Source organism: Elaeis guineensis, chromosome 11 (assembly GCF_000442705.2).
Source record: "Elaeis guineensis isolate ETL-2024a chromosome 11, EG11, whole genome shotgun sequence".
In the NCBI taxonomy this organism is placed as follows: Eukaryota; Viridiplantae; Streptophyta; class Magnoliopsida; order Arecales; family Arecaceae; genus Elaeis; species Elaeis guineensis.
In genome coordinates this window covers 109,013,601-109,037,702 of record NC_026003.2, presented here as the reverse complement: position 1 = coordinate 109,037,702, position 24,102 = coordinate 109,013,601, and the positions used below count along the sequence as shown (strand labels likewise).

The following is a 24,102-nucleotide window of genomic DNA, read 5'->3' as shown; positions in this document are numbered from 1 at the left end:
TGCAATAAAACACAATCCATCAAGTATGATATAAGCTGAAAACAATGTGATAATGGAAATGTTTTCATGGACACGTAATAAGGACACCACCTCACAACTTGAAAAATTTCATTTCCAAGCCAACTGAATGTGATGCTACGCAAGTGTTCATAATATCCAACACAATACGGGTAAAAATGCGGCAAACTCTAACAAGAAATGAGTCTAAACAGATATTACTGATTAGGCAGTGAGCTCCATTATAGCACTGACAATATCCCCATTGTGGGTCTTGAGAGCTTTAACAGCCTTCCCTCTAGTCACACCAGCCTGTGTCATAACAAGATCAATGTCACGAGGCTCCACTCCAGTCTCATCAATTTCTTCCTCATCCTCATCAGCAGGTGCAGCAGCAGACACATCTGGCTTTGCCATAACATTGCTGAGGTCTGGCATCCTGAACTGCTGGGCAGCTTGTGTTTGCAGCCGGGAGCTTGGATCCTCTATTTTTGCCTCACCAAATATGATATATGTCTCAGAGTTTGGGCTCTTGAAGACATCAGGTTTCGATATAATGAACAAGATCTAAGGACAAAAAGCAAAACAAGTGATTGTTGTGGGATACAAATGGCAATGTCTACAGGGGCAAGCGTTGATGATAATGTCTTTTCTCATGTTCTTCTCGTGGTAAATATTGCTTATGAGTTCTTCTGTGTGGTCCTTAAGTAATTCTTTTCAGAATTCCAATGTATTCTATGTGACATTGATGAGAACTATGTTTCACTAAATTGTGTAAAATACTATTAACTTTGAAGCTCCTCAAAGAAGCATCTAATCAAATGTATACTAAAATTTCCTCACCTACTAAAGGTTAATTTGATGGTCCGTGTGAGAATTTTTTTCTTCACCTGATGTCCAAAAACAGGCAGCATATGATCAGATGCTACAAGCTTCTCATCCACTGTACAACTGATTATTAATTTGGTACAAGTCATCAAGCATGAACGCGTGCATGTGTCTGAATGTTTATCAATGCCGATGAATGTGAACATGTGTTTTATAGCAAAAGGCCATTTTAAATTTTATTAGACTGGAAGGAGTTGATTTTTACTTACATTTTTGGTTCTCTTAATGGTAACCCTGCTGACACCTGTAACAGTTTTCATCCCAAGCTTCAGCATTGCCTTGCGGCTCTTTTTCTCACTCCTGCTCTGCTTGGAGCCTTCATTTGCACCTGCTCCTTGCTCACCTGTGTGGAGATCAAAGGAACAGATTAATTCCAGAGAAAAGCAACAAAAGGATATCATATACTGTGAACCTGTGGATTATTACTAATCAGATCATATTATGAACTTTCAGTCACAAAACATGTCCTTGTAAGCAAAGAATTGCTAGCATCTTATCTGGTAAAGAAAACTGACAAAAGAATTCTGCAAGCTCAAAATGTCGACAAGATAATTAATTAACAGACCTTCAATAATAGTATAATACCGATAATGAAGTTCATCATTCTTCCGATGATGACAGAACACAAAACAAAGAAGGAACTGTCAAGCATAACAGCTGGCAAACCTACCACCAGAGGCTACTATTTGAACATGTTATTGGAAAGATTACACAATGTTTGAACAGCAACCTGAGATGAATTTTTGATGAATTAATGAAATAGCATAGGCTCCTGGGCAAGCTTGGGGATCAAAAGCAAATCATTTCAAAAGATGAAACCAATTTCCAATATCCAGCCACACTTTCATTAAGACATGTTAATACTTGATCAACTTCTTCAGGTCAGTTCAAATATTGAGGTTCAGCCACGGAAATGAAAAAATTTTCTTATTCCCTGTCACTGAGGCAGCACCAAATACAACAACATGCTTCAAACTTCTAAGGTGCTTAAGTAAATATGTCTTCAAGGCATCTAAAGGAACAATATGAAAGGAGCCAATGCAATTGAAAACTCCTGCAAAGTCCATATAAAGACTCCAAAGTAAACTAAACTCGTTGAATCTAAGAGAATTGTTGGGTGGATATCTGGCCAGGACACCACCTCCTAAAATCTTTTCGATACTGCGCAATGCAGCAGGAAGAAAGAAGAAATAAAATAAAAACAATCAAAATACATAGATCAGCCACAAAAGGACTCGCCTCCACAAGACATGCAAACTTCACTATGAAAAAAAAATTTTACAAGAGGAGATCTCACCCTCAACCCTCGTACACCCAATTTCTCCTTCATAGAAAGTTCTCCTTCACAAAAGCTCTCTCTCTTGGAAGACTCCCTTGAACCCCTGAAGTGACCGCTGTCCGCTGTCCAGGAGCCCTGCTCTTTCTCTCAGCGTCTCAGCCCTTCTCTCTCTTCCACGAGTTTTCACGATCCTTTACAGTCTAAAACCGAGCCACACCGGCCTTCTGTTCGCTGTCAGTCTTTTTAAAGGGCTAAAACCTGAGTTTGATTAGGTTTAGGAGTCCTAATCAAGCCCAATTAATGCCACAGACCGTCAGATCGAGACCCAGATCAACCCACGCCATCCGATCTCGCTCCAGTCCACGGAATAATGCCGTGGATTGTGAGAAACGTGTGGGAAACGCCCACGCGGTCCACGCCGTCCGCCATGGACCTCCCGATCCACGGTGGATCGGGATTTGAGCTCCCAGCATGGCGCGCTGGGCTAGGCCGGCCTGTGCGTGGGATTGGGCCGCGCCCGCTCGAGCACGCCTGGGCCTGGGCCGCGCCCCGTGCGCCCAGGCCTGTGCCGGCCCACGCGCCCGTGCGCTCAAGCTGGGCCGGGCCTGCTCGCTAGGCCGCGCCCATCCCGTGTGCTGGCCGCGCCTGGACCGCACACTGCCGCGCGCGATGCCGCCGCTGCTCCGCCGGCCCGTTGCCGGCCGCTGGCGATCCTCCGCTGCATCGAATTCCGTGCTGACTTCAAAAGCTCGTGTCTCGTCCGTCCGAGCTCTGTTTGAGATGATCTTGATCTCGTTGGACTCCGTTTTTCATCGCGGACCTCGCTGTGGGCTCAATGTGGATCAAATTTTGAGACGTCAAATCCCAACAATCTCCATCTTGACTCGATATTTGACCTCTTCCTAACTTTGAGAGTTTTTAGATCTCCTCGCCCCCATACCTTAGGACAATCGCCTGCTGATCATGGATGGGCAAACATGGGAGTCGAGCCAGGCCGCTCGATCCTATCTCCGTCATATGCTGTGCTCCTTCTGATCTAAGACCTACTCGTGGCATCATCCTGCAGCAATAGGAATCTCACCTTGCGATGTTGGCTCTCGTCCTTCTGAGTTTCCTGTCCCGTGTCCGATCCACCTCCATCTGGAGCTCCACCTCGCTCTGAGCTCCACCTCGCTCCTGAAGCTTCACCTCGCACTGGACTCCCTGCCAGATAATAATATCCTCTGCTCCCCTTCTTTCCCTCCAGCATAATCTTATTGCCACGTAGCACCCTCAAGATTCCTACAGCTACCGTTCCATAGTCTTTCGATCCAGTCTGCTAAGTAAGATAAGATTTCGTCTGAAATCGAATATGTATCGGACCTCCCCCAATCTCCTTACTGCACCATCATGTATCCTCCAGCTGACCGTCTCAATGCCTCTGATCGCACAGCTCGATCCATCCGGCAGATATACAGTGCCCTCACTGTTCTCCAGAGAGTCAAACTGCTCTTCTCTGTAACATACATGATGGATGCATGCAGAATCTAATATCCATTACTGGAAAGAAGTAGATACCTTGTCAGATATCTCCAGGACATCTCCATCTGAATTGTTGCCGGCCGTCGCCACAGCAGCCATCGTCCGATTTTTGAGTTGAGGGCAATCTCTGACTAGATGCCCCAACTCCTTACACTGGTAATACCTGATTTTGCTCAAGTTCCTCCTGGACTTGGATCGTCCTCGTCGCGATATTCTGTCGCTCCGTCTACCGCCTCCTGCTCCTCCAGAAGCCACTAAAGCTGAGCTACCGCCATCTAAGCTCGAAGCTGGATTCTCCCTCCTGAGAACTTCATTCTGGAGTATCGCCGCGGTGATCTCGTCCATCTTGATGGTGCTCTTCTCCATTAGAAGAGCAGTCACCAAGGACTCATATGAAAGGAGAAGCGACGCTAGCAAAACCAGCGCCCTGATCTTCTCCTCAATATTCTCACTAACGCTGAGAAGATCAGTGAGGATCTTCTGGAAGTGACTTAGATGCTCCTGTACACTATCCTTCAGTCATCCACAGCTGGTAAAACTATCTCCAAAGAAAAAGAGTGTTGGTGAGAGACTTCGCCATGTACAACTTCTCGAGCTTCGACCACAGCATCGTGGAGGAAGTCTCGCTAAGTACATGGATCACCATCTCATCCGCTAAGTACATGCGGATGGTACTCACCGTCTGCATCTATAGCCGTCTTCAATCCCGCACCTCTATGATGGTTGGCTTCTCCTTACACAAGAGAGCATCGATCAACCCCTATTGGATGAGCACGTCCTTCATCCTTGCCTGCCATAAAGAGAAATTGCTCTTCCCATCAAACTTATTGATCTCTATCTTGATTGATCCTGTCTTCTCCATCTTCAGTCTTGCTCACCACTGCTGCAATCTACGTCCTTGTACCGTCTCGCTCTGATATCACTTTTTGGGTGGATGTCTGGTCAGGACACCACTTCCTAAGACCTTTTCGGTACTGCGCGATGTAGCAGAAAAAAAGAAGAAATAAAACAAAAATAATCAAAATACGTGGATCAGCCACAAAAGGGCTCACCTCCACGGGGCATGCAAACTTCACTATGAAAAAAAAATTTTACAAGAGGAGATCTCACCCTCAACTCTCGTACACCCAATTTTTCCTTCACAGAAAGTTTTCCCTCACAAAAGCTTTCTCTCTTGGAAGACCCCCTGAACCTCTGAAGTGATCGCTGTCTGCTGTCCAGGAGCCTTGCTCCTTCTCTCAGCATCTTAGCCCTTCTCTCTCTTCCACAGGTTTTCACGGGTCCTTTGCGGCGTAAAACTGAGCCACACCGGCCTTCTATTCGCTATCAGCCCTTTTAAAAGGCTAAAATCTGAGTTTGATTAGGTTTAGGAGTCCTAATCAAGCCCAATTAAGATCACAGACCGTCGGATCGAGATCCAGATCAACCCACGCCATCCGATCGCACTCCGATCTACGAAATAGTGCCGTAGACCGCGAGAAACGTATGGAAAATGCCCACGCAGTCCACGCCGTCCGCCATGGACCTCTCGGTCCAGGGTGGACCAGGATCTGGGCTCCCAACACGACGCACTGGGCTGGCCCGCGTGTGGGCCCAAACCGCGCCCGCACGGCAGCACCTGGGCTTGGGCCGCGCCCCGCGCGCCCAGGCCTGGGCCGGCCGTGCGCCCTGCGCCCGATCCCGAGCCGGGCCCACTCGCTGGGCCGCGCCCTGTGCACGCCCAACCTGTGTGCTGCCGCGCCTGGGCTGTGCACCGCCACGTGCGGCGCTGCCGCCGCTCCGCCGACCAACTGCCGACTGCCGGCGGACCTCCGCCGCCTCAGATTTCGTGCCGACTTCAAAAGCTCATGTCTCGTCCGTCCAAATTCCGTTTGAGGTGATCTTGATCTCGTTGGACTCCATTTTTTCGTCACGGACCTCGCTGTGGGTTCAATATGGATCGAATCTCAAGGTGTCAAATCCCAACAAGGATCATGCTGCCAATGAATTTAAAAAATCTCATACTTACACCAAAAGAAATAATATGTTCAACATCACCAAAGACATCTTCCAAAATTAATGGCTATCTCCCAGCATCTAAGATGGTCTCTCGTTCTAGTTGTGCTACGAATAAGATTACTTCCTAAAAAACCTTAGATTCCCCTTCAGAATGTTTTGGAAGTTACCCTACCACAATTTTCTGGGATGTGCTTGGTGACACTTAAGTTTGCAAATCACACAGCAAATACCGTATGGTGCAAATTAGTGTACGGCAAAATTCGTTCCCGAATCAATCTCCTCAATTTTTATTAACCCAAGGCTCTTTATTCTTTATTATTTATTATTTGATTCTTTTTTCTTTCTATTTTTTTTTCGTATATCAGCGAAGTATTCAAAGTCATTTATGCATAACATAAAATTGCCAAGGAATAAACCTTTATAATAGTTACCAGCTTTTCCCTGTATTCCTTTCCATTTTGTTTTCTTCTTCTAAACCTTCTTCCTACTATTTGGTGCTTTTAATTAGTTATAGGCACCCTTAGGCCATGAACTGTCTTGCACCTGAAGATGGAACAGAACTTCAAACCAGAATATGTCCAGTGTGAAATAAAGTAGAAGTATAGGCCTATTCAACTATTAGCTAAGCTTGCATGGGACTTATGCAATAGATCCACAAGTTTCTCAATGATCATGTTAACAACTGAAACCGCAAACGGTTAAAAACAGGAACTTATTTGGTCTAGTAGAAACCAAAATTGAAACCAAGTTTCCACACCATGTTTTGCATTATAATCCTGCATATAGAAGACTTCACTCTCAATTCATGCTTACAAGATGAGAGTTTACATCAATGAGGATTGACGAGAAAGAGATAACAGGAGAAAATGTTATGACTCATTTAAGGCTCAAATCCAAGTCTAACAAGGGTTGGTATATACGAAGGCCCAAAATCTTAAAAATGTCGCTCAATCAACGAGTTCAAAAAAGAGGGTTTGTAATGGCAATGAAAACTCATCCAACAAGAGATTCCTGAATGTCCTTAAAGCAAGGTTATGTGTAAGTTCCCATGTAGGGGAGGACGTGTAAAAGATTGCCTCTGAACTTTCTATACTGGGTCAATCTGTTTAAAAAACATTCTCCTTTTTCGATTTTCTATCAAGAAGGCCTCTAGTTGATCCTTCAGCAAGTGAAACCTTATAAGGTAGCAACTAAAGTGTTCTTCTGAGGCTTCATGCCTAGAGAAACTTATAACATGAATTCAAGTATTTGTGCCATTTCTTTTATAGATATTAAGGAAATCTTATGTCCAAAATGTTTTTTTTCATAATTTCATAAGGGTTTGGTTCTTTGCAGTGGAAGCAGCCTCTCTCTCTCTCTCTCTCTCTCTCTCTCTCTCTCTCTCTCCCCCTCCCCTAGAAGTAGTTTCCCAAGAGTTTTGGTCATGTACTTTTTGTTTCCTATACATATCTCTATAAGTTAGGTTCTTGGTAAGTGCTGACTGCATAGCAATCACACAAAAAAACAGAAATGCATTTTAAATGGATTTATGTACAATAGATCTACATCTACATCTATATCCATATCAATATCTATATCTATATTAGAAGAAAATTCAATATCTTCCAAGGTATAAGAAAATTCAATATGCATATAACGAATCAACCAACATCTTTATCTATATTACTCCTAAAAGTAAATAGAATAAGTTTTTGGTCATCCCTGATGAAATGTCTAAAGTGCTCTATGTAATTTGATGAATGTCTTCTAACTCTTCTCATTAAATAATATAAACACTTATCTTCACTTATCTTACTAAAAAGGCCTCTATACAGAATCTACTGACAATTATGCACGCCTTGCCAAAATAAAGATACTAATTTGTAAAATCATCCACTGATTTTCTATTAATTGATCATAGTTTTCCTGATAAATATAGGGATTATCACTGTTAATTAATAGCCATAACCATACATATTCATCTAGATGATGTTAAACCTACAAAAAGAAAAGGAAGGCATCTTGGCTTCCCTTGTAACTCTGGCTCTCCTTTGATTGCTGAGTCCAAGATTCTCCTGAGCATTTATATCAAACCAAGCCTCACCAAGCCTCTACAGCTAAAGCTATCTCCTTCCCCTTTCTCTTCTCTAGAAGAACCCTTCGCCTCCCAACATTTTTTTCTCTACTTATTAGGAGATCATGGAGGCCAGCAAGAACAAAGAAACATGACTAATGTATCTGTCTCTTTACCTCTACCCTTTTTTCTTTGCTTCAATTGTATTAGGGGAAGATAATATAAGTTTATAGTATTTGGTGGGATTTTGCATAATTCTTTTGTTGTAATTTTGGCCTTTAAGCTTTTGATTCCTTTCATGTTGAGTGTTTGAGTATGTATCTGTGTCAAAATTTTGTCCTTGTTACACTAGGATGTTTACCATGTTCCGCATTTTGGGTTGCTTGATGTCCATGATATTGGCATCAACTCTCAGAATTGGCCATATAAAATATGCTCCTAAATTTCATATTATAGAATTAAACAATAACTCAAGTTCCATCTGTAACCAATGTCTGTTTTCAATCTGCCTCTTTTTGACACCCTTCAGGCTCTTGAAAGAGTTTTACCTTTTTGATCTCTCACAATCTTAGCAATTCGACATGAACCAATTTTAAATGAAAGAAAAGTTAAAGAGGTCGACAACCACAAGAAGACAATGATCATTATCTATGAGAAGAAAAATGAATGTTATTGATTATTGCCCTCCATCATAGGTTCAATCAAGGGGATCAAGAAGCCACAATTCACAAAATTACTGAACAACCTTGACCAATTTTCTTTGCACATTGTGCACAAATTACAGAAAGGTTAGTTTTCCTGATGCCCTGAGCAATCCAAAGCCTAAGTTTTATAAAGTTCAATACTATGCCTCAATAATAGTTTGGATGTCCTAATAGCATTGATAATACCTGCCCAATATGTTGATAAGGAAAATATAATCACTCTTCGGGTTTAACTTTCTTCTGACCTAATGTGAGGCAAGCCAAGCCATGAGAGAGTCATCCGCGATCACATTATATACACATCTATTCCAGTAAGTCATCTTTACCGAGGCGACAGGATCAAACAACTGATGTGCATTACTAATAGCCTAACCTCAGAGTCCCTTACGAAGGACTCTCAACCTGGTTCTGAACAGAGACTTTCACACAACAGAAAACCCAAGATTGTGCTGCATTCTCATCCCTAATGCGCGTTAAGAAATACAGATAGAACCAAACACGAACCACAATTACAACATTCTAACCAGAAATTCAAACCCATGAGAAAAGGATTAATCCGCTGTCGTGACAGAAATGGAGCTTGAACCAGAAGATCGTCCGATATAGATATAAATCGGTTCTCTCATAGTTGCGATAGAAAGCATGCGTCCAAAATCCTAGGGTTTTAAGTCGAAAGGAGACAGAACAAATAACCAATCGAAAATGGAACAGTATATGAAGAGGAGGAGGAGGAAGAAAGGGGACCTTCGGCGTCATCATCGTCGTCGTCATCCTCATCATCGTCTTCGTCCTCCTTGATGTCTTCGACGACAGGGGCATCGTCCTGGAGAAACAAAGAAACCCGCCCATTTTATAGCTTTTAGTTCGATCACGAGAGAGACGGTGAGAAGGGAGAGGGATAGGGGCAGGAGGAGACCTGCTTCTGCTGCTGCTGTTCCTCCTTGAGGGATGAGGCGAGCTGCTCTTCTTCTCCCTGGACGACGGGGCCCGGCATCTCCTTCTCTCTTGTTGTCTTTGTGGGACGGGGACGGCGAGGAAGGCTTCAGAGGGGAGGCGGTTTCGGAAGGAGCGGCGATTGGCAAACCACGCGAGGGGGAGCCTTTATCTGTTGCCCCTCTTTGCCACGTGCTATGCACGTGACCACGTGCAGCGGAGCAAAATTAACGTGAAGCAAACCGTCAATACAATAAATTAATAATAGATAAATATTTAATATTATTTAATTTTTTAATAAATTTTTATGATGATAATATTTTTTTTGATAAAATAAAATAATAATATTATTATTTTCGGATGTCTTGTATGATTTCTGTAAGAATATATGAGAAGAATATATATGATTTATTGTATCTTTATATGATTTACTGATATCTTATATGACTTTCTGTGAATATATATGACATCCTGAATAATATATAATTTTTTGTAAATATATATGGCATCATGAACAATATATATAGCTTTCTGATATCTTATATGACTTTTTGTTAATATATATGATATCCTGAATAATATATATGACTTCTTGATGAATAAATATGATATCTTGAATAATATATATAATTTCTTGTGCTTTTATATGATATCTATTGGTTATTATAACCAACAGAAAATCATATAAGGTATCAGAAATCATAATAATAAACAGAATATCATATAAAGACACAAAAAGTCATATAAATTATTCAGGATGTCATCTATACTCATAGGAAGTCATATATATTATTCAGAATATCATATATATTGATAAAAAGTCATATAAGACTTCAGAAAGCTATATATATTATTCAGAATATCATATAAAGATAAAAAAATTATATATATTATTCAAGATGTCATATATATTAATAGGAAGTTATATAAGGCATTAGGAAGTCATGTATATTGTTTAGAATGTCATATAAAGATACACGAAATTATATATATTATTAGAATATTATATATATTCATAAGAAATCATATAAGGCATCATAAAACTATATATATTATTTAGGATGTCATATAAAATTACTGAAAGTCATATATATTGTTTAGGATGTCATATAAAGATAAAAATCATATATATTATTCAAATATCATATATACTTAAAAAAGTCATATATATTATTCAGGATGTCATATATATTCACATAAAGTCATATAAGGTATCATAAAGTTATATAAAGATATAAAAAATTATATATATTTTTCAGGATATCATGTATATTCACAGAAAGTCATACAAGATATTAGAAAATAATAATACTATTTTTTTTTATTTTATAGAGTGAAAGATTTTTTTTTGTCAGTAAAAATCTAACGAAAAAAAATTGAGTGGTATTAAATATCTATCCCATTATTAATTATGTTATCTGATCCAATATGATAGGATGGTGCATTCCATGTCAATATTACTGCATCGCATGTGGTGCACAAAAATTTTCTCTTATAGACATATAACTAGCCTAATTTGTCTGACCTGAAAGCCCTGACAAGGCCCACCAAGAATCAGATTGGGCAAGTCAAGCCGAGTCATTTTGCCATAGGTCTATGCTAAAGGCTAAGCCTTTGATACGACAAAGCATATTTAGCACGAAGTCTTGAGATTTATTTAAGGTTTAGTTAGTCTCCACCTCGCCTTTTAAAACCTATTTGAATTCGAGAATCACTCCTTGACATCCTTGTTAAGGTTATTTTTAGCTTCAGTTGGATATATCATGGATCAATTTAAACAAAATTTCCCCAAGATTGCTATTTGGGCATCTTCTAACCTCTTTTATTGTACAATAGTTAAGTATGCAATTTTACCTTTTAAAAGAGACCTATTTCAGCACCCTTTTTTATTTGTGCTACTAGTTATAACAAGTCAATGTAATGATTCTAATTATCATTGTCATTATGTTATATCTTGAATCCAGCACCCAGATCGGATACATGATAGTCGCATACTTCCGAGGATAAGTTCTAAAGAATATGCAAAGCTTACAAAATTTGTTACAGTCTTAACCGTTAGATGTATGTCCTAGAAGTCAGATTGACCAACACTTATAAAATTTTCTTAGATATAACTTATATTATTGACTTTTATATTAATAAAATTTAAATTTTTATCCATTCACATCTGAGTTTATTATCTCTGTGAATTATCCATTGAGTTAATAGGTATAATAACATATATTCTCAAGAGTTAAATTTTGAGACATATGTTATTATTAGTTAACTCATAATTTGCTCTCGATCATAGTATCATCACAAGATGGTAATTGATCCGAAAAGATTGGTGCATGATTATTTTTTCAGATAGATGAGTCTTGAATCTATGATGTGGAGACATCGAAGTAAAATGTAAGTGCTTGTTAGGAACAAGAGTACTGAGCGTGATCAATTTCGAGTAGTCATAAGGATATCTATCTTCTCATCAGTGACATACTCATAGCTGTAATAGTATATTTAGTTCTCTGACCTGAGGTGCATCGACTATTCATCTTGAGGGTGCTGTAGTTTGACTATACCATAACTCGATCTCTTAACCATATAGAGCTTTAAGGTATATGTTGACTACAGTATATTCATTGTAGGAATTAGATTGTATTAAGATAGAATTTATCAATCTTGATAGAAGAGTAGTCCTATGTAAATCATGAGATTGAGTTCTAAAGTTCATGATCATGACAGTATAAATGATGGAAACATGTTTCCATAAGATTTCACATTAGACTCAAATTGATTGATTTTAACATATGATAGGGTTGAGGTTTGACAAGTTATCCTTGACCTATATTTGTTGGGACTCATGATAGAAGAATCAAATTACACGATAACTGCATCTAGAGGTTTATCTCTTCAGTTCTACTAGCTTGTCACTACATATTACTAGTGGATTATGAGAGCTCACTAGGATCATTCTGAATCAATGATCTTTGATAGATATGAGTTAGAATTATTCCAAAGAGTTTCAATGGTACTATGATGGAGATCATAGTATATTTCACTATCAAACAGAATTGAACCTATGGGATGACATAATAAGAAATTTAATTTTAGATTGACCAATTAAACTTGTGAAGTCATAATTGAATTAGATTTGATGAAATCCTATTGGGTTTAAATGCACCATGCTAATACATGGTTAAACCCAATTCTTCTCTGGACATGATTTCTTATTGGATAAGATTTAGATCAAGTCAATTCAATCGCCTTATTCCTGATCTGAATCCATTTTAATTTGGATTTAGAAGGGCACTTAATTGGGCGCCCAAGAGGATTGAATCAAGCCAATTAGTTGGCTCATTTTTCTCTCATTGGCTTTCCTTCTTGGCACAGAATCTTTGAAAGAGAGAGTGGGGCACACACCACCTCTAGATGAGATCTTGAGGGGGCACATGCCCCTTCTTCTTTTGGCAAGTTCTAGGGATGCATGCCCTTTAGAAAGTGTGGGAGAATGAGAGGGGTGCATGCCCCTCTCTTTTTTTTTAGTGATGAGAAAGAGAGAGCACGTGCACTCTCTTTTTGCATGCATGAGAAGGACAGATGGGGCACCAAGGGTTGGTGCCCCCCTCTGCTTTCCATTTTGGGTGTGGGCTTTTCCTATCGGGCTTGATTTTCTTAGGAAGAAAATAGATTAAATGGAAGGAGTTATTATGTGATAATAACCAGCCATTTAATCCTAATTAGGTTTGAATTTGAATTCAAATTAAGGGGTCTATTTATTGGCAGCCTTTTAGGATTTGTAATTGAATGAAAAATCTAATTTTTATGATTTCTCTCCCTGTCCACGCCTCTCCCTATCCTCTCTATCCAATGCCCAAAGGATTGGGCATCCCCATCTCCACACACCTAAGGATCTTAGGCAAGTCCTGATTTGTGCCAAGAAAAGAAGAAAGGGAGATCTCAATCATCGAGATCGTAAGAAGAAGATCAAGTATTGATCTAGGATCCAGAAGGGCTGCAGATCGTCTTGGAGAAGACCGTTCTACCAAAAGAAGGATGATCCAACGTTCATCTCAACGGATACCTATAAAGATCGGATACGTGCATGGCTCAATAGTGAACCTCCTCAGATCCATGATAATCGGATTGCGGTGTTCATCTACCCGCATAAGATGATAATGAGATTATCACATCCTCTTTTGTATGCTGATTTTTGCTTTAATTTTTTGATTTAGATCTATGTATCAAATGCCAGATTGATTTTATGTTTAAATTTTGCTGCTTCTATGTTCAATGGATTTGCTATGCAATCTATCCTTCAATTGGTATCAGAGTCAGATTATTGTGATCATAGATCTAAATTAGATTTATTTTTAGATGAGATCTAAAGTTTTTTAGTAGATCTAAAAGGAGTTTTGGATTGGATCAGCATATTTTTATATATATGAGATATATATGTGTATATAAGCTATGTAGATTGAATCATACATATCTGATATATAGATTTAGTTTATCTTCTGAGTAGCCTAGTACTCGGAATGGATACATCACCATGGCGTCCAATCATAAGAGGAAGCAGAGATTAAAATCTCTCTCTTGTCCAATCGATGGATTCTCTTATGGCATGTAGGGGTGTCCCTTATGATGTCTCATGAAGAAGAACAGTGAAAAGAGGATCTTTTATTTTTGATGCATTTTAAGTTGTTTAGATCTGAAAAATTATTTTCATGTCTAAACTAGAACTTTAATAATGCTCATATGTTTTTGAAACATTGAAACCTATGGTTGGAATGCTTGCCGAGTCAACTCAATTTTAATTTGAGTCGACTCGAGACCCTGGTGAGTCAGCTTAATTTGCTGGTGAGCCGACTAAGTTTCACAGGCTGAGACTTGCAGGTTCTGTTCTCATAGTTGAGTCGACTTACTCTCAGAGTTGAGTCGACTCACTATGATGAGTTGACTTGGATCTAGGATGAGTTGACTCATTTCCGTCGATAGAGAATTTATATGAGATACAATAAAATATAATTTAGATTTGAAATTATTTGGATATCTAAACTAAACCCATATTCATAATCCACTTAATTGAGAATTAAGATATAAAATTTAAAAATCTAAAATTGAGAATTTAAGATTTAATTTCATTGCATAAAATATGGGGTTATGGATGTGGGTAGTTTAATTAGATCTAGTTTGAGTGGTTAATTAAATCGAATCAAAAATTGATTAGGATTTGGTCAAGTGTACTCATGACCAACCTAATAGTTGCAGATTGATTAGATAGATTAACAACCATATGTTGTGATCAAATCTAAGATCTAATTTGGCTCAATAGTTCGAGCCTGAGTCAAGGCTGACCTATTCGATTCTAATTGATCAATTGGTGTCTAAGGCAAGTCTGGATTATGATTTTTAATTAGGATCATGTTTATTTGACCATGAATAAATAATGTTTAAGGCAAACATCTACGATCCTCTCAACGATCATACTTATCTGGCTAACTTGATCGACTATATTTTGAGTTAGGTTGCTTGATGATTTGAGCTAACCCATGCCACTAGGTTAGTCATAACCGTTATGACTAATTAAGGATGAGATCTAAATTTTAATCTCTCTCTAAAATATTAAGTCTAGTAGTCTTCCACCATTGTAGTTGTGCAGGTCCTTCTTGAGATTGATTGTTCTTAACTGGATACAGTGGTTCAATTGTACCGAAAAGATGCAACCATGCTATAGGCATGAGATGCTATGGGGTGGAGATGGAGTTGGGTCAATATTTCAGACATGATAAGGGTCCCAATGATGACTCCATTTCATGAAAATAGTGGGTCTGATCTAACTAAGGAGTTGGCCAATATTTCAGGTACAGTGAGGCTTCACGAATTAAAGATCGAAGTTGGCTGCAACATATTTAGAAAAATATTAGACAAGAGTTATCCACTCATCGACTGATCGATCATCAATAACTGTTAAATGAGGTGTGAGTCAATCGGTAAGACTGTAGCACCCACTAAAATCCTTAATGTGGAGGTTTTGTTTCTCAATGCAGAGAGTGTGGGATCTAAGAAAATAATGGAGCCCAAATTTATTTTTTTAAAAAAATTTAAAATAAATTGGTTAAATAAATTACAAAAATTAAGTAAAAATTTTGATTCTCTGCAGAAAATCATGTCTGCTTCCAATCCCCTATCCCAAATCCTAGAGATCAATAGGTTGACCCGACCTAACTTTAAGGATTGGCTTCAAAATTAAAGATCATCTTGAGTTTCGAAAAATTGGCTACGTACTTGACCAAGACCTTGCCCCTCTTCCAACTCATCCAACTACAGATCAGAGAGCATCCATTATAAGTGGTGGATAATGACAATAAAGTTAGATGCTATGTATTGGCCTCAATGTTTAATAAATTACAGCACCAATATGAAGACTGTCAGAAAAATTCTAGCTCACCTGCAAGAGTTGTATGGTGAGCAGAGCCGTATAGGTTGCTATAAAGTGTCCAAGCGATTCTTCAAGTTAAAAATACGTGATGGATAGTCGGTCCATAAGTATTGTCTGTTGATGATCAAGGATCTTGAGGAGCTTGAGAAGCTCAAAATGTCGATGATAAAGAGTTGCAGATTGATCTCATTTTGCAGTCTCTTACAGATTCATATAGTCAGTTTATAGTAAACTTTTATATGAATAAGATCCAATGCATCATATATGAGTTGATCAATATGCTGGTTACAACTGAAGGAATCTTGAAAAATTTATGGGGTTCTGTACTTGCTATAGAGTGATATCTTTCAAACAAAAGTCGATTGGAAAGAAGAAAAAGTCTGTGAAGAAGCAAAAAGTGGAGAGTAAGAAGAAAGAGAAGAAGGTGGTTTCGAAAAGAAGAACGTGGAGAAAGAAAAATATTTTCATTGCGACACTGATGGCCACTGGAAACAGAACTGTCCAGCTTAATTACCTGGCGAGTCTGAAGAATAAGAGGGAAGGAGCACCTTCTGAAGGTATATTCGTTATAGAAACTAATCTAACAGTTTCTTCTACATCCAGTTGGGTGATTGACTTTGGATCTAGTGCTCATCTGTGCATTTCTTTACAAGATCTTGAGGATAGTAGAAGATTGAGGAAAGGTGAAATGATGCTACATGTCGGAATGGAGCAAAGATTACTACTATTGCTGTGGGGACATACCCTCTTTGACTAACGTCAAAAAATATTTTATTTTTAAGAGACTGTTACTTTGTACCTATTGCGAGCAGAAATCTTATTTGTCTCTTGCTTAATGCAAGATGATTATTTAATAAGTTTTTATAAGGACCACTGTAATATATTTCTTGAAAAATAATAAAATTGAAAATGGTTTCCTTATTAATGGCCTCTTTCAGTTATATGTTGGTGTATCTGTGAACTGTATCGAGCAAAATGTGCATGCATAGGATCTAAACAATCTAAAGATAACGTTAATCAAAAATACTTGTGGCACCTAAGGCTAGGTTACATTAGAGAAGATATGATTAACAGATTAAAAAAAATCGGACTATTGGATCCATTTACTTTCGAGTCATATTCGGTCTGTGAATCATGCCTTTAAAAAAAAATGATCAAATTGCCCTTTGTAGAATATAGGGAAAGAACCACAGAGATACTTGCTCTAGTATATTCAGATATGTGTAGCCCATTTGATGTATCGGACAAAGAAGATTATCTCTACTTCATAATTTTTATCGATGATTTTTATGATATCGATATGTGTACCTTATGTAACATAAGCTGAGATCTTTAAAAAGTTTAAAGAATTCAGAAATGAAGTGGAGAAATAGACTGAAAAGTTTCTTAAGATTCTTCGATCAGATCAAGGAGATGAATTTTTTAGTGGAGAATTTTTAGATTATCTCAAAGAATATGGCATTGTCTTACAGTGGACTCTGCTTGGAATGTCTCAACTTAATAGAATTTTGAAATGAAGAAATCAGATCCTATTAGATATGGTTTGATCCATGATGAGTTTCACAGACCTTCCTATTTTTCTTTGAGGATATAATCTTTTGACTGCTATTTATATACTGAATAAGGTTCCTCCTAAAATAGTTCCTACCACACCATATGAGATATGGTATGACAAAAAATCGAGTCTGAGTCACCTCAAGATTTGGGATTGTCTGGCCTATGTCAAGCAACAACAGGTGGATAAGTTAGAAATTAGGTTCCTTAAAGCTCATTTTATTGGATATCCTAATGAGTCTTTAGGAAATTATTTCTATCTTTGAAAGACCGCAATGTGGTTGTGAGTCGATATGCAATATTTTTTAAAAAATAGTTTATTCAAGATAGAGATATGGGAAGACAGATTAAGCTTAAAAAAAATCTCTGAAGAGCAACGAGTCTCGAAACCTGTGGAACCAATTCAGTTAGAGTCAATCCAAGTACTTCCTCCTCTTCCACCTCATAAGTCTAGTAGGATTTTTATCCTTCTAAGAGGTATTTTGGTATTATCTTAAAGGATGTAGAGAAAATATTTCTCATAGAAAATGAGGTACATGGAGATGACTCTAAAATCTATAGCGAGGCGATAACAGATATCGATCTAAGAAATGATTAGAGACAATGAAATCAAAAATTGACTCGATGTACTCAAATCAAGTTTGGATCTTAGTGGATCACCTAAAGATATTGTATCTATTAGGTATAAATGTTGGATGTGTGTTCTAGAAATCAATCTTGGCTGACACATACTTTTTTCTAGGGCATATTTTATACTTGTTGGATAGTGTTTAAAAAAATCATATCTTATGTGTCCATGATTTATCTTAAAATTAATAAAAATAATTTTATATATTCTCAATGTGTTAAAATTTGAGACATACATCATTAGTGGTTAATTTATAAATACTCCCGATCGAAGGATCGTCACGGAGGACAGTAATCAATCTATTCAAGATCGGTGCATGGATCACCTCTCTTTGGGATAGATGAGTCTCGAGTCTACGATGTAGAGACACTGGGGTGAGAATGTAGGTGTTGTTAAAGAATAACTTGCACTGAGCGTGATCAATATGAGAAATCACTTGGATATCTACTCACTCATCAGTGATCTTTCTCGATGCTCCATGGTGTGACTGGTCTTTTGACCTGCTGTGTGTTGGCTATTCACAACGAGGCTATATAGTTTGACTGCATATTTTCTTGATCCCTAGCCATATGGATCTTTACTGTGTATATTGGCTATGTAGGTTCAGGTTCGCTGTTTGGAGTAGGATGCACCTAGATGGAATCTATTGATCTTAGTAGAAAAGGAGAAGTCCTATACGATTCGTAAAACTGAGTTCAGAAAAATCTCTGGCAGAGTAAGTGTGAATACTAAAAAAATTTTCACGAGATTCAGAAATAAACTCGAGTCGAGTCAATCTAGTATATGATAGATGATGGGGTTTGACGAATTCTTCATGATCTCCGTCATATCGGGACTCACGATAGAGAGATTGTATCACATGATAACTACACCTAAGGTTCATTTTCTATTCTACTGGGTTGCCACTACATGTTACTAGACATCACTGATGGATGTGAGAATTTACTAAGATTATTTTTGGATCAACGATCTTTGTTGAGGTGAGTTGGAAACATTTCAGCCCATCGAAAAGAGTTTTGATGATAATTGATGGAGATACGATATATCTCACTACCAACAGAATAGAACCTAAAGGGTCATATACAAAAGGAGTATGACCTGATCAATGGCTTGGATCATATTCGAATTATCAATCGATGATAGTTTGAATTTTAAAAATGCTAATTTGTAAGCGTTACAATTTTGGTAGCTACTATTATTAGCGTAGGACTTAATTATAAATGTTAAATTTTTTTGAGCTAATTAAATTATAAATTAAGTTTTAATTAATTTAAATCAAATTTAATTTAATTTAATTTAATTTAATATTAATTGGGTTTAATTATCCAAATCATATTTGAATTTTAGGTCTGATTGGATCAGGCTTGACAGTCTTTTCAATTCGGCTCGTTTCAGACTCGATTTGAATCTAATTGAGGCCCTATTTGAACCAGATGAATCATGACTTGAAGAGCTTAGTTCTTTGAGACTCTCTCTCTAAAAATTATATAAAAAGAGAAGTGGGGTATTATTTTTTTCATCTTTTTTTCTTAGGGCGTGTGAAAGGGGAGGGGGGCCAATAGTTGGCGCCCCACCTTATCTAAAATTTTTTTCATCCAATTTTTTTTATTTGAATTTGATTTAAAATAATATAGAAATCCATTAGATTAGGGCATAAAAATTTTTTTGTGTGATAAAAAAAATTGAGAGATTTGGGACATGAGCTATTTGTGAGAAGAGGTTTCTTTCTTACAATAACTTTATCTCAAAGCCCTTTCTACCCTTTGATTTATTTTGGACGCCCAAGTTCAAATATGATTTGATCTATTAAGGTGTTAAGAAAGGTTTTGGGGTGTGAGAGATCTGGTTGGTGCAACAAAAATAAGAAGAGGGAGAGAGGGTGCGTGTAAGATGTAGAGAATCTTTTTTCTTATGCCAACCTTCTTTATTTCTTACATCCCAACCCTCTTCCTCTCCTTCTCCACTTCATCTATGTCCAGATCTGATAGAGATCAATTTAAGATGAGATAAGAGAGAGAAGAAAAAGATTCTTCTTCTCTTCATGGTAATCTGGTTCAGATTTTATCGGATCTATAGAAAGAGTTCCTACAGTGATCTCTTTCTTCAAGATCTAGAAGAAGAGATCTAGATCCAAGGATGAGGAGCGAGAACTGTAAGGTGTTAGCACACTGATGATCTTGGTGCTCCAATCAGACATCTCCATGTGGATACCAACAGAGGTTGGGCATGTGCGCGGCTATGATTAGAATCTGAACATCCGCAGGATCTGAGGTATGGAGATCTGATCTTAGTTTATTTTTTTTAATAATTTATTTTTTTATTTTAAATTTTAGATCATGATTATATGTTCATATCAAGATTCTTACTATGATTTTTAGATCTGATCTGATATGTGAATAAATTAAAATTATTTTAATTTATTTATTTTCACTGTATAGATGTCTAGAAAAAATTTTAAACTATACGTATGAAACCATAGTAATTTTCTAATAGTAAATAGATCCACAAGAGAAAGATTGTACAGATGGAAAGGTAGATACTTTTAATCCATCTGTAGAGACTTTTAAAGCTAAGCTCATAGCAAAATAGTATAGTCAGTGTGAAGGCATTGACTATTAGGATACCTTCTCGTCTATGGTTATGCTTAAGTCCATCTACACATTGCTTGTTATTGCAGCATATTTTGATTACAAAATATAGCATAGATGTGAAAATAGTGTTCCTAAATTGGTATCTTGAGAAAGATATCTATATGAAACAGTCGCTTGGTTTCACTTTCAGTGATGGTGATCACAAGGTTTGCAAACTGCAAAGGTTCATTTATGGACTCGAGCAAGTATCTTGAAGTTGGAATGAATATTTTAATAATATAATCAAATCATTTGATTTCATCAAAAATGATAAAAACCATGTGTATTTAAAAAGATCAGTAGGAACGCTATCATTTTTTTCGTATTGTAAGTGAATGACATTCTCTTGATTGAAAATGATATTCCCATGTTAACCTTGGTCAAAGTTTAGTTGTCCAGAAATTTTTTATGAAAAATCTAGGAGAGGCATCCTTTATTTTAGGGATTAAGGTCTATAGAGATAGATTTAGAAGGATGCTAGGATTATCATAGAAGATGTACATTGGGGAGGTGCTGAAGAGGTTCAGCATGGAGAACTCCAAGAGTAGATTTGTATCCTTTAGATATGGTATCCATCTCTCTAAGAAAATATGTCCCAACACACTAGAAGGGATGGAACGCATGAGTCAGATCCCTTATGCTTCGGCAGTAGAAAGCCTCATGTATGTCATGCTTTGTACACGACTTGATATTGCTCATATTGTGCATGTCACAAGCAGATATCAGTCAAATCCAAAGAAAGAATACTGAACTTTTGTGATATGTATCCTTAAGTACTTGAGAAGGACTAAGAATATTTTTGACCTTTGAAAATGGAGAATAAGGGTGCGGAGATATACTGACTCGACTTTATTTCTGATATTGATGATCGAAAGTCAACGTCAGATAGTATTTTTTTGTGCAATGATGGTGCTGTGAGCTAAAAAAATTTCAAACAGACTGTTATTGTAGATTTCACTATGGAAGTAGAGTACATCGCCGCATTAGAAGCTATGAAGGAGGTATTTTGGTACAAAAAAATTATTACTGAACTGGATATGATGTTATCAGATATCATTCCACTCTATTACGACAACAATGATGCCATAGCCCTTGTTAAGGAGTCGAAGTCTCATCAGAAATTCAAGCACATCGAACAGCGGTTCCACCTCATCTATGATTATCTCAAAAAGGGATATATCAGGGTGAAGAGAGTCGACTCCATGAAAATATGGCTGATCCACTAACGAAGTAATTGAGCCATCAAAAGATTGAAGCCCACCTTAAGAAGATGAAACTTAATTTGTAGCCAATTAGCTTTAGTATAAGTGGAGTTTGTTAAATGTATACCTTAGAAGCCAGATTGATCGATATTTATAAAATTTTTTAAGACATAATTTATATTATTGACTTTTATATTAATAAAATTTGAGTTTTATCTATTCATATCTGAGTTTATTGTGTCTGTGAATCGTCCATTGAGTTAATAGGTATAATAACACATATTCTCAAGAGTTGAAAATTTGAGATATGTGTTATCATTAGTTAACTCATAATTTACTTTCAATCGTAGGGTCATCATGGAGATGATGATTATTTTGAAAAGATTGGTGCATGATCACTTCTTTTGGATAGATAAGTCTTGAATCTACGATATGGAGATACTGGAGTGAAAATACAAGTACTTGTTAGAAAGAAGGATACTGAGCATGATTAATCTCGAGTAGTCACAAGGATATTTACCTTCTCATTAGTGACATACTCATAGCTATAGTAGTGTGTTTAGTTCTCTGATCTAAGATGCATCGGTTGTTCAGCTTGAGGTGCTGTAGTTTATCTATACCATAACTCGATCTTCTATTCATATGGATCCTTGAGATATATGTTGGCTGCAGTATGTTTATTGTAGAAATTAGATTGCATCAGGATAGGATCTATTAATCTCGGTAGAAGAGTAGTCCTATATAGATCATGAGATTGAGTCTTAAAGCCCATGGCCATAGCAGTGTGAATGATCGAAAGATATTTCTATAAGGTTTCATATCAGACTCGAATTGATTGATTCTAACATATGATATGGATGAGGTTTGACGAGTTATCCTCGATCTATATCCTATTGCGACTGATGATAGAAGAATTGAATCATACAGTAACTGTATCTAGAGGTTCATCTCTTCAGTTCTACTGACTTACCACTATATTTTACTAGATATCATTGATAGATTGTGAGAGTTTACTAAAATCATTCTAGATTAATCATCTTTGATGAGTGTGAGTTGAAATTATTCTAATTTATTGAAAGAAATTTCAATGATATTATGATGGAGATCATGGTATATCTCACTACCAGACAGAATTGAACCTATGGGGTTACGTAATAAGAGATTTAATCTTGAATTGACTAATTAGACTTGTGAAGCCATAATTGGATTAGGATTTGGTCAAATCCTATTGGGTTTAAGTGCACCATTCTAGCGCATGGTTAAATCTAATTCTTCTCTGACTTTGATTCTTATTGGATAAGATTTAAATTAAGTCAATTCAATAGCCTTATTCCTGATCTGAATCTATTTTGATTTGGATTTAGAAGAGCACCTAATTGGATGCTTAAGAGGATTAGATCAAACCAATTAGTTGGCTTATTTTTCTCTCATTGACTTTCCCTTCTTGGCACAGAATCTTTAGAAGGGAGAGTGGGGCGCATGCCATCTCTGGATGAGATCCTGAGGGGGCACACACCCCCTCTTCTTTTGGCAAGTTTCGATGCGCATGCCCTTTAGAAGGCATGTGGGGAATGAGAGGGCCGTGCACCCCTCTCTAATTTTTTTCGTGGAGAAAGAGAGTGCGTGCGCTCTCTCTTTTGCATGCATAAGAAGGACAGATGGCCTTGGCCCCCCTTTGCTTTTCATTTTGGGCACGGGCCTTTCCTATCGGGTTTGATTTTCTTAGAAAGAAAATTAGATTAAATGGAAGAAGTTATTATGTGATAATAACCAACCATTTAATCCTGATTAGATTTGAATTTGAATTCAAATCAAGGGGTCTATTTATTAGTAGCCTTTTAGGGTTTGCAATTGAATGAAAAATCTGATTTTTCTAATCTCCTCTCCCTGTGTCCAGGCCTCCTCTCCCTCTCCTCTTTATCCAATGCCCAAAGTATTGGGTGTCCTCTCTCCACATGCATAAGGCTATTAGGCAAGTCTCGATTTGTGCTAAGAAAAGAAGAAAGGGAGATCTCAATCATTGAGATCGCAAGAAGATCAAGTATTAATCTAGGATCCAGAAGGGCGGCAGATCACCTTGGAGAAGATGATTCTACCAAAAGAAGGATGACCCAAGATTAATCTTGATGGATACCTGTAGAGGTCGGACATGTGTGCAACTCCATAGTGAACCTCCTCAGATCCATGATAATCGGATTGCGGTGTTCATCTATCCACATAAGGTGATAATGAGATTTTCTCATCCTTTATTGTACGTTGATTTTTGCTTTAATTTTTTGATTTAGATCTATGTATCA

General features: G+C 37.5%; 1 protein-coding gene across 1 annotated transcript; it reads right to left on the bottom strand.

Annotated features, from left to right (window-relative positions):
* Positions 1 to 9,533, bottom strand: LOC105054243 (nascent polypeptide-associated complex subunit alpha-like protein 4). The gene is made up of 4 exons (XM_010935725.4): positions 9,357 to 9,533; positions 9,185 to 9,263; positions 1,095 to 1,228; positions 1 to 564 (listed from the first exon to the last, which is right to left on the bottom strand). Exons 1-4 carry the CDS (start codon positions 9,432 to 9,434, stop codon positions 223 to 225), a joined length of 633 nt encoding a protein of 210 aa, XP_010934027.1. The 5' UTR covers positions 9,435 to 9,533; the 3' UTR covers positions 1 to 222.
* Positions 9,534 to 24,102: the final 14,569 nt, after the last annotated feature.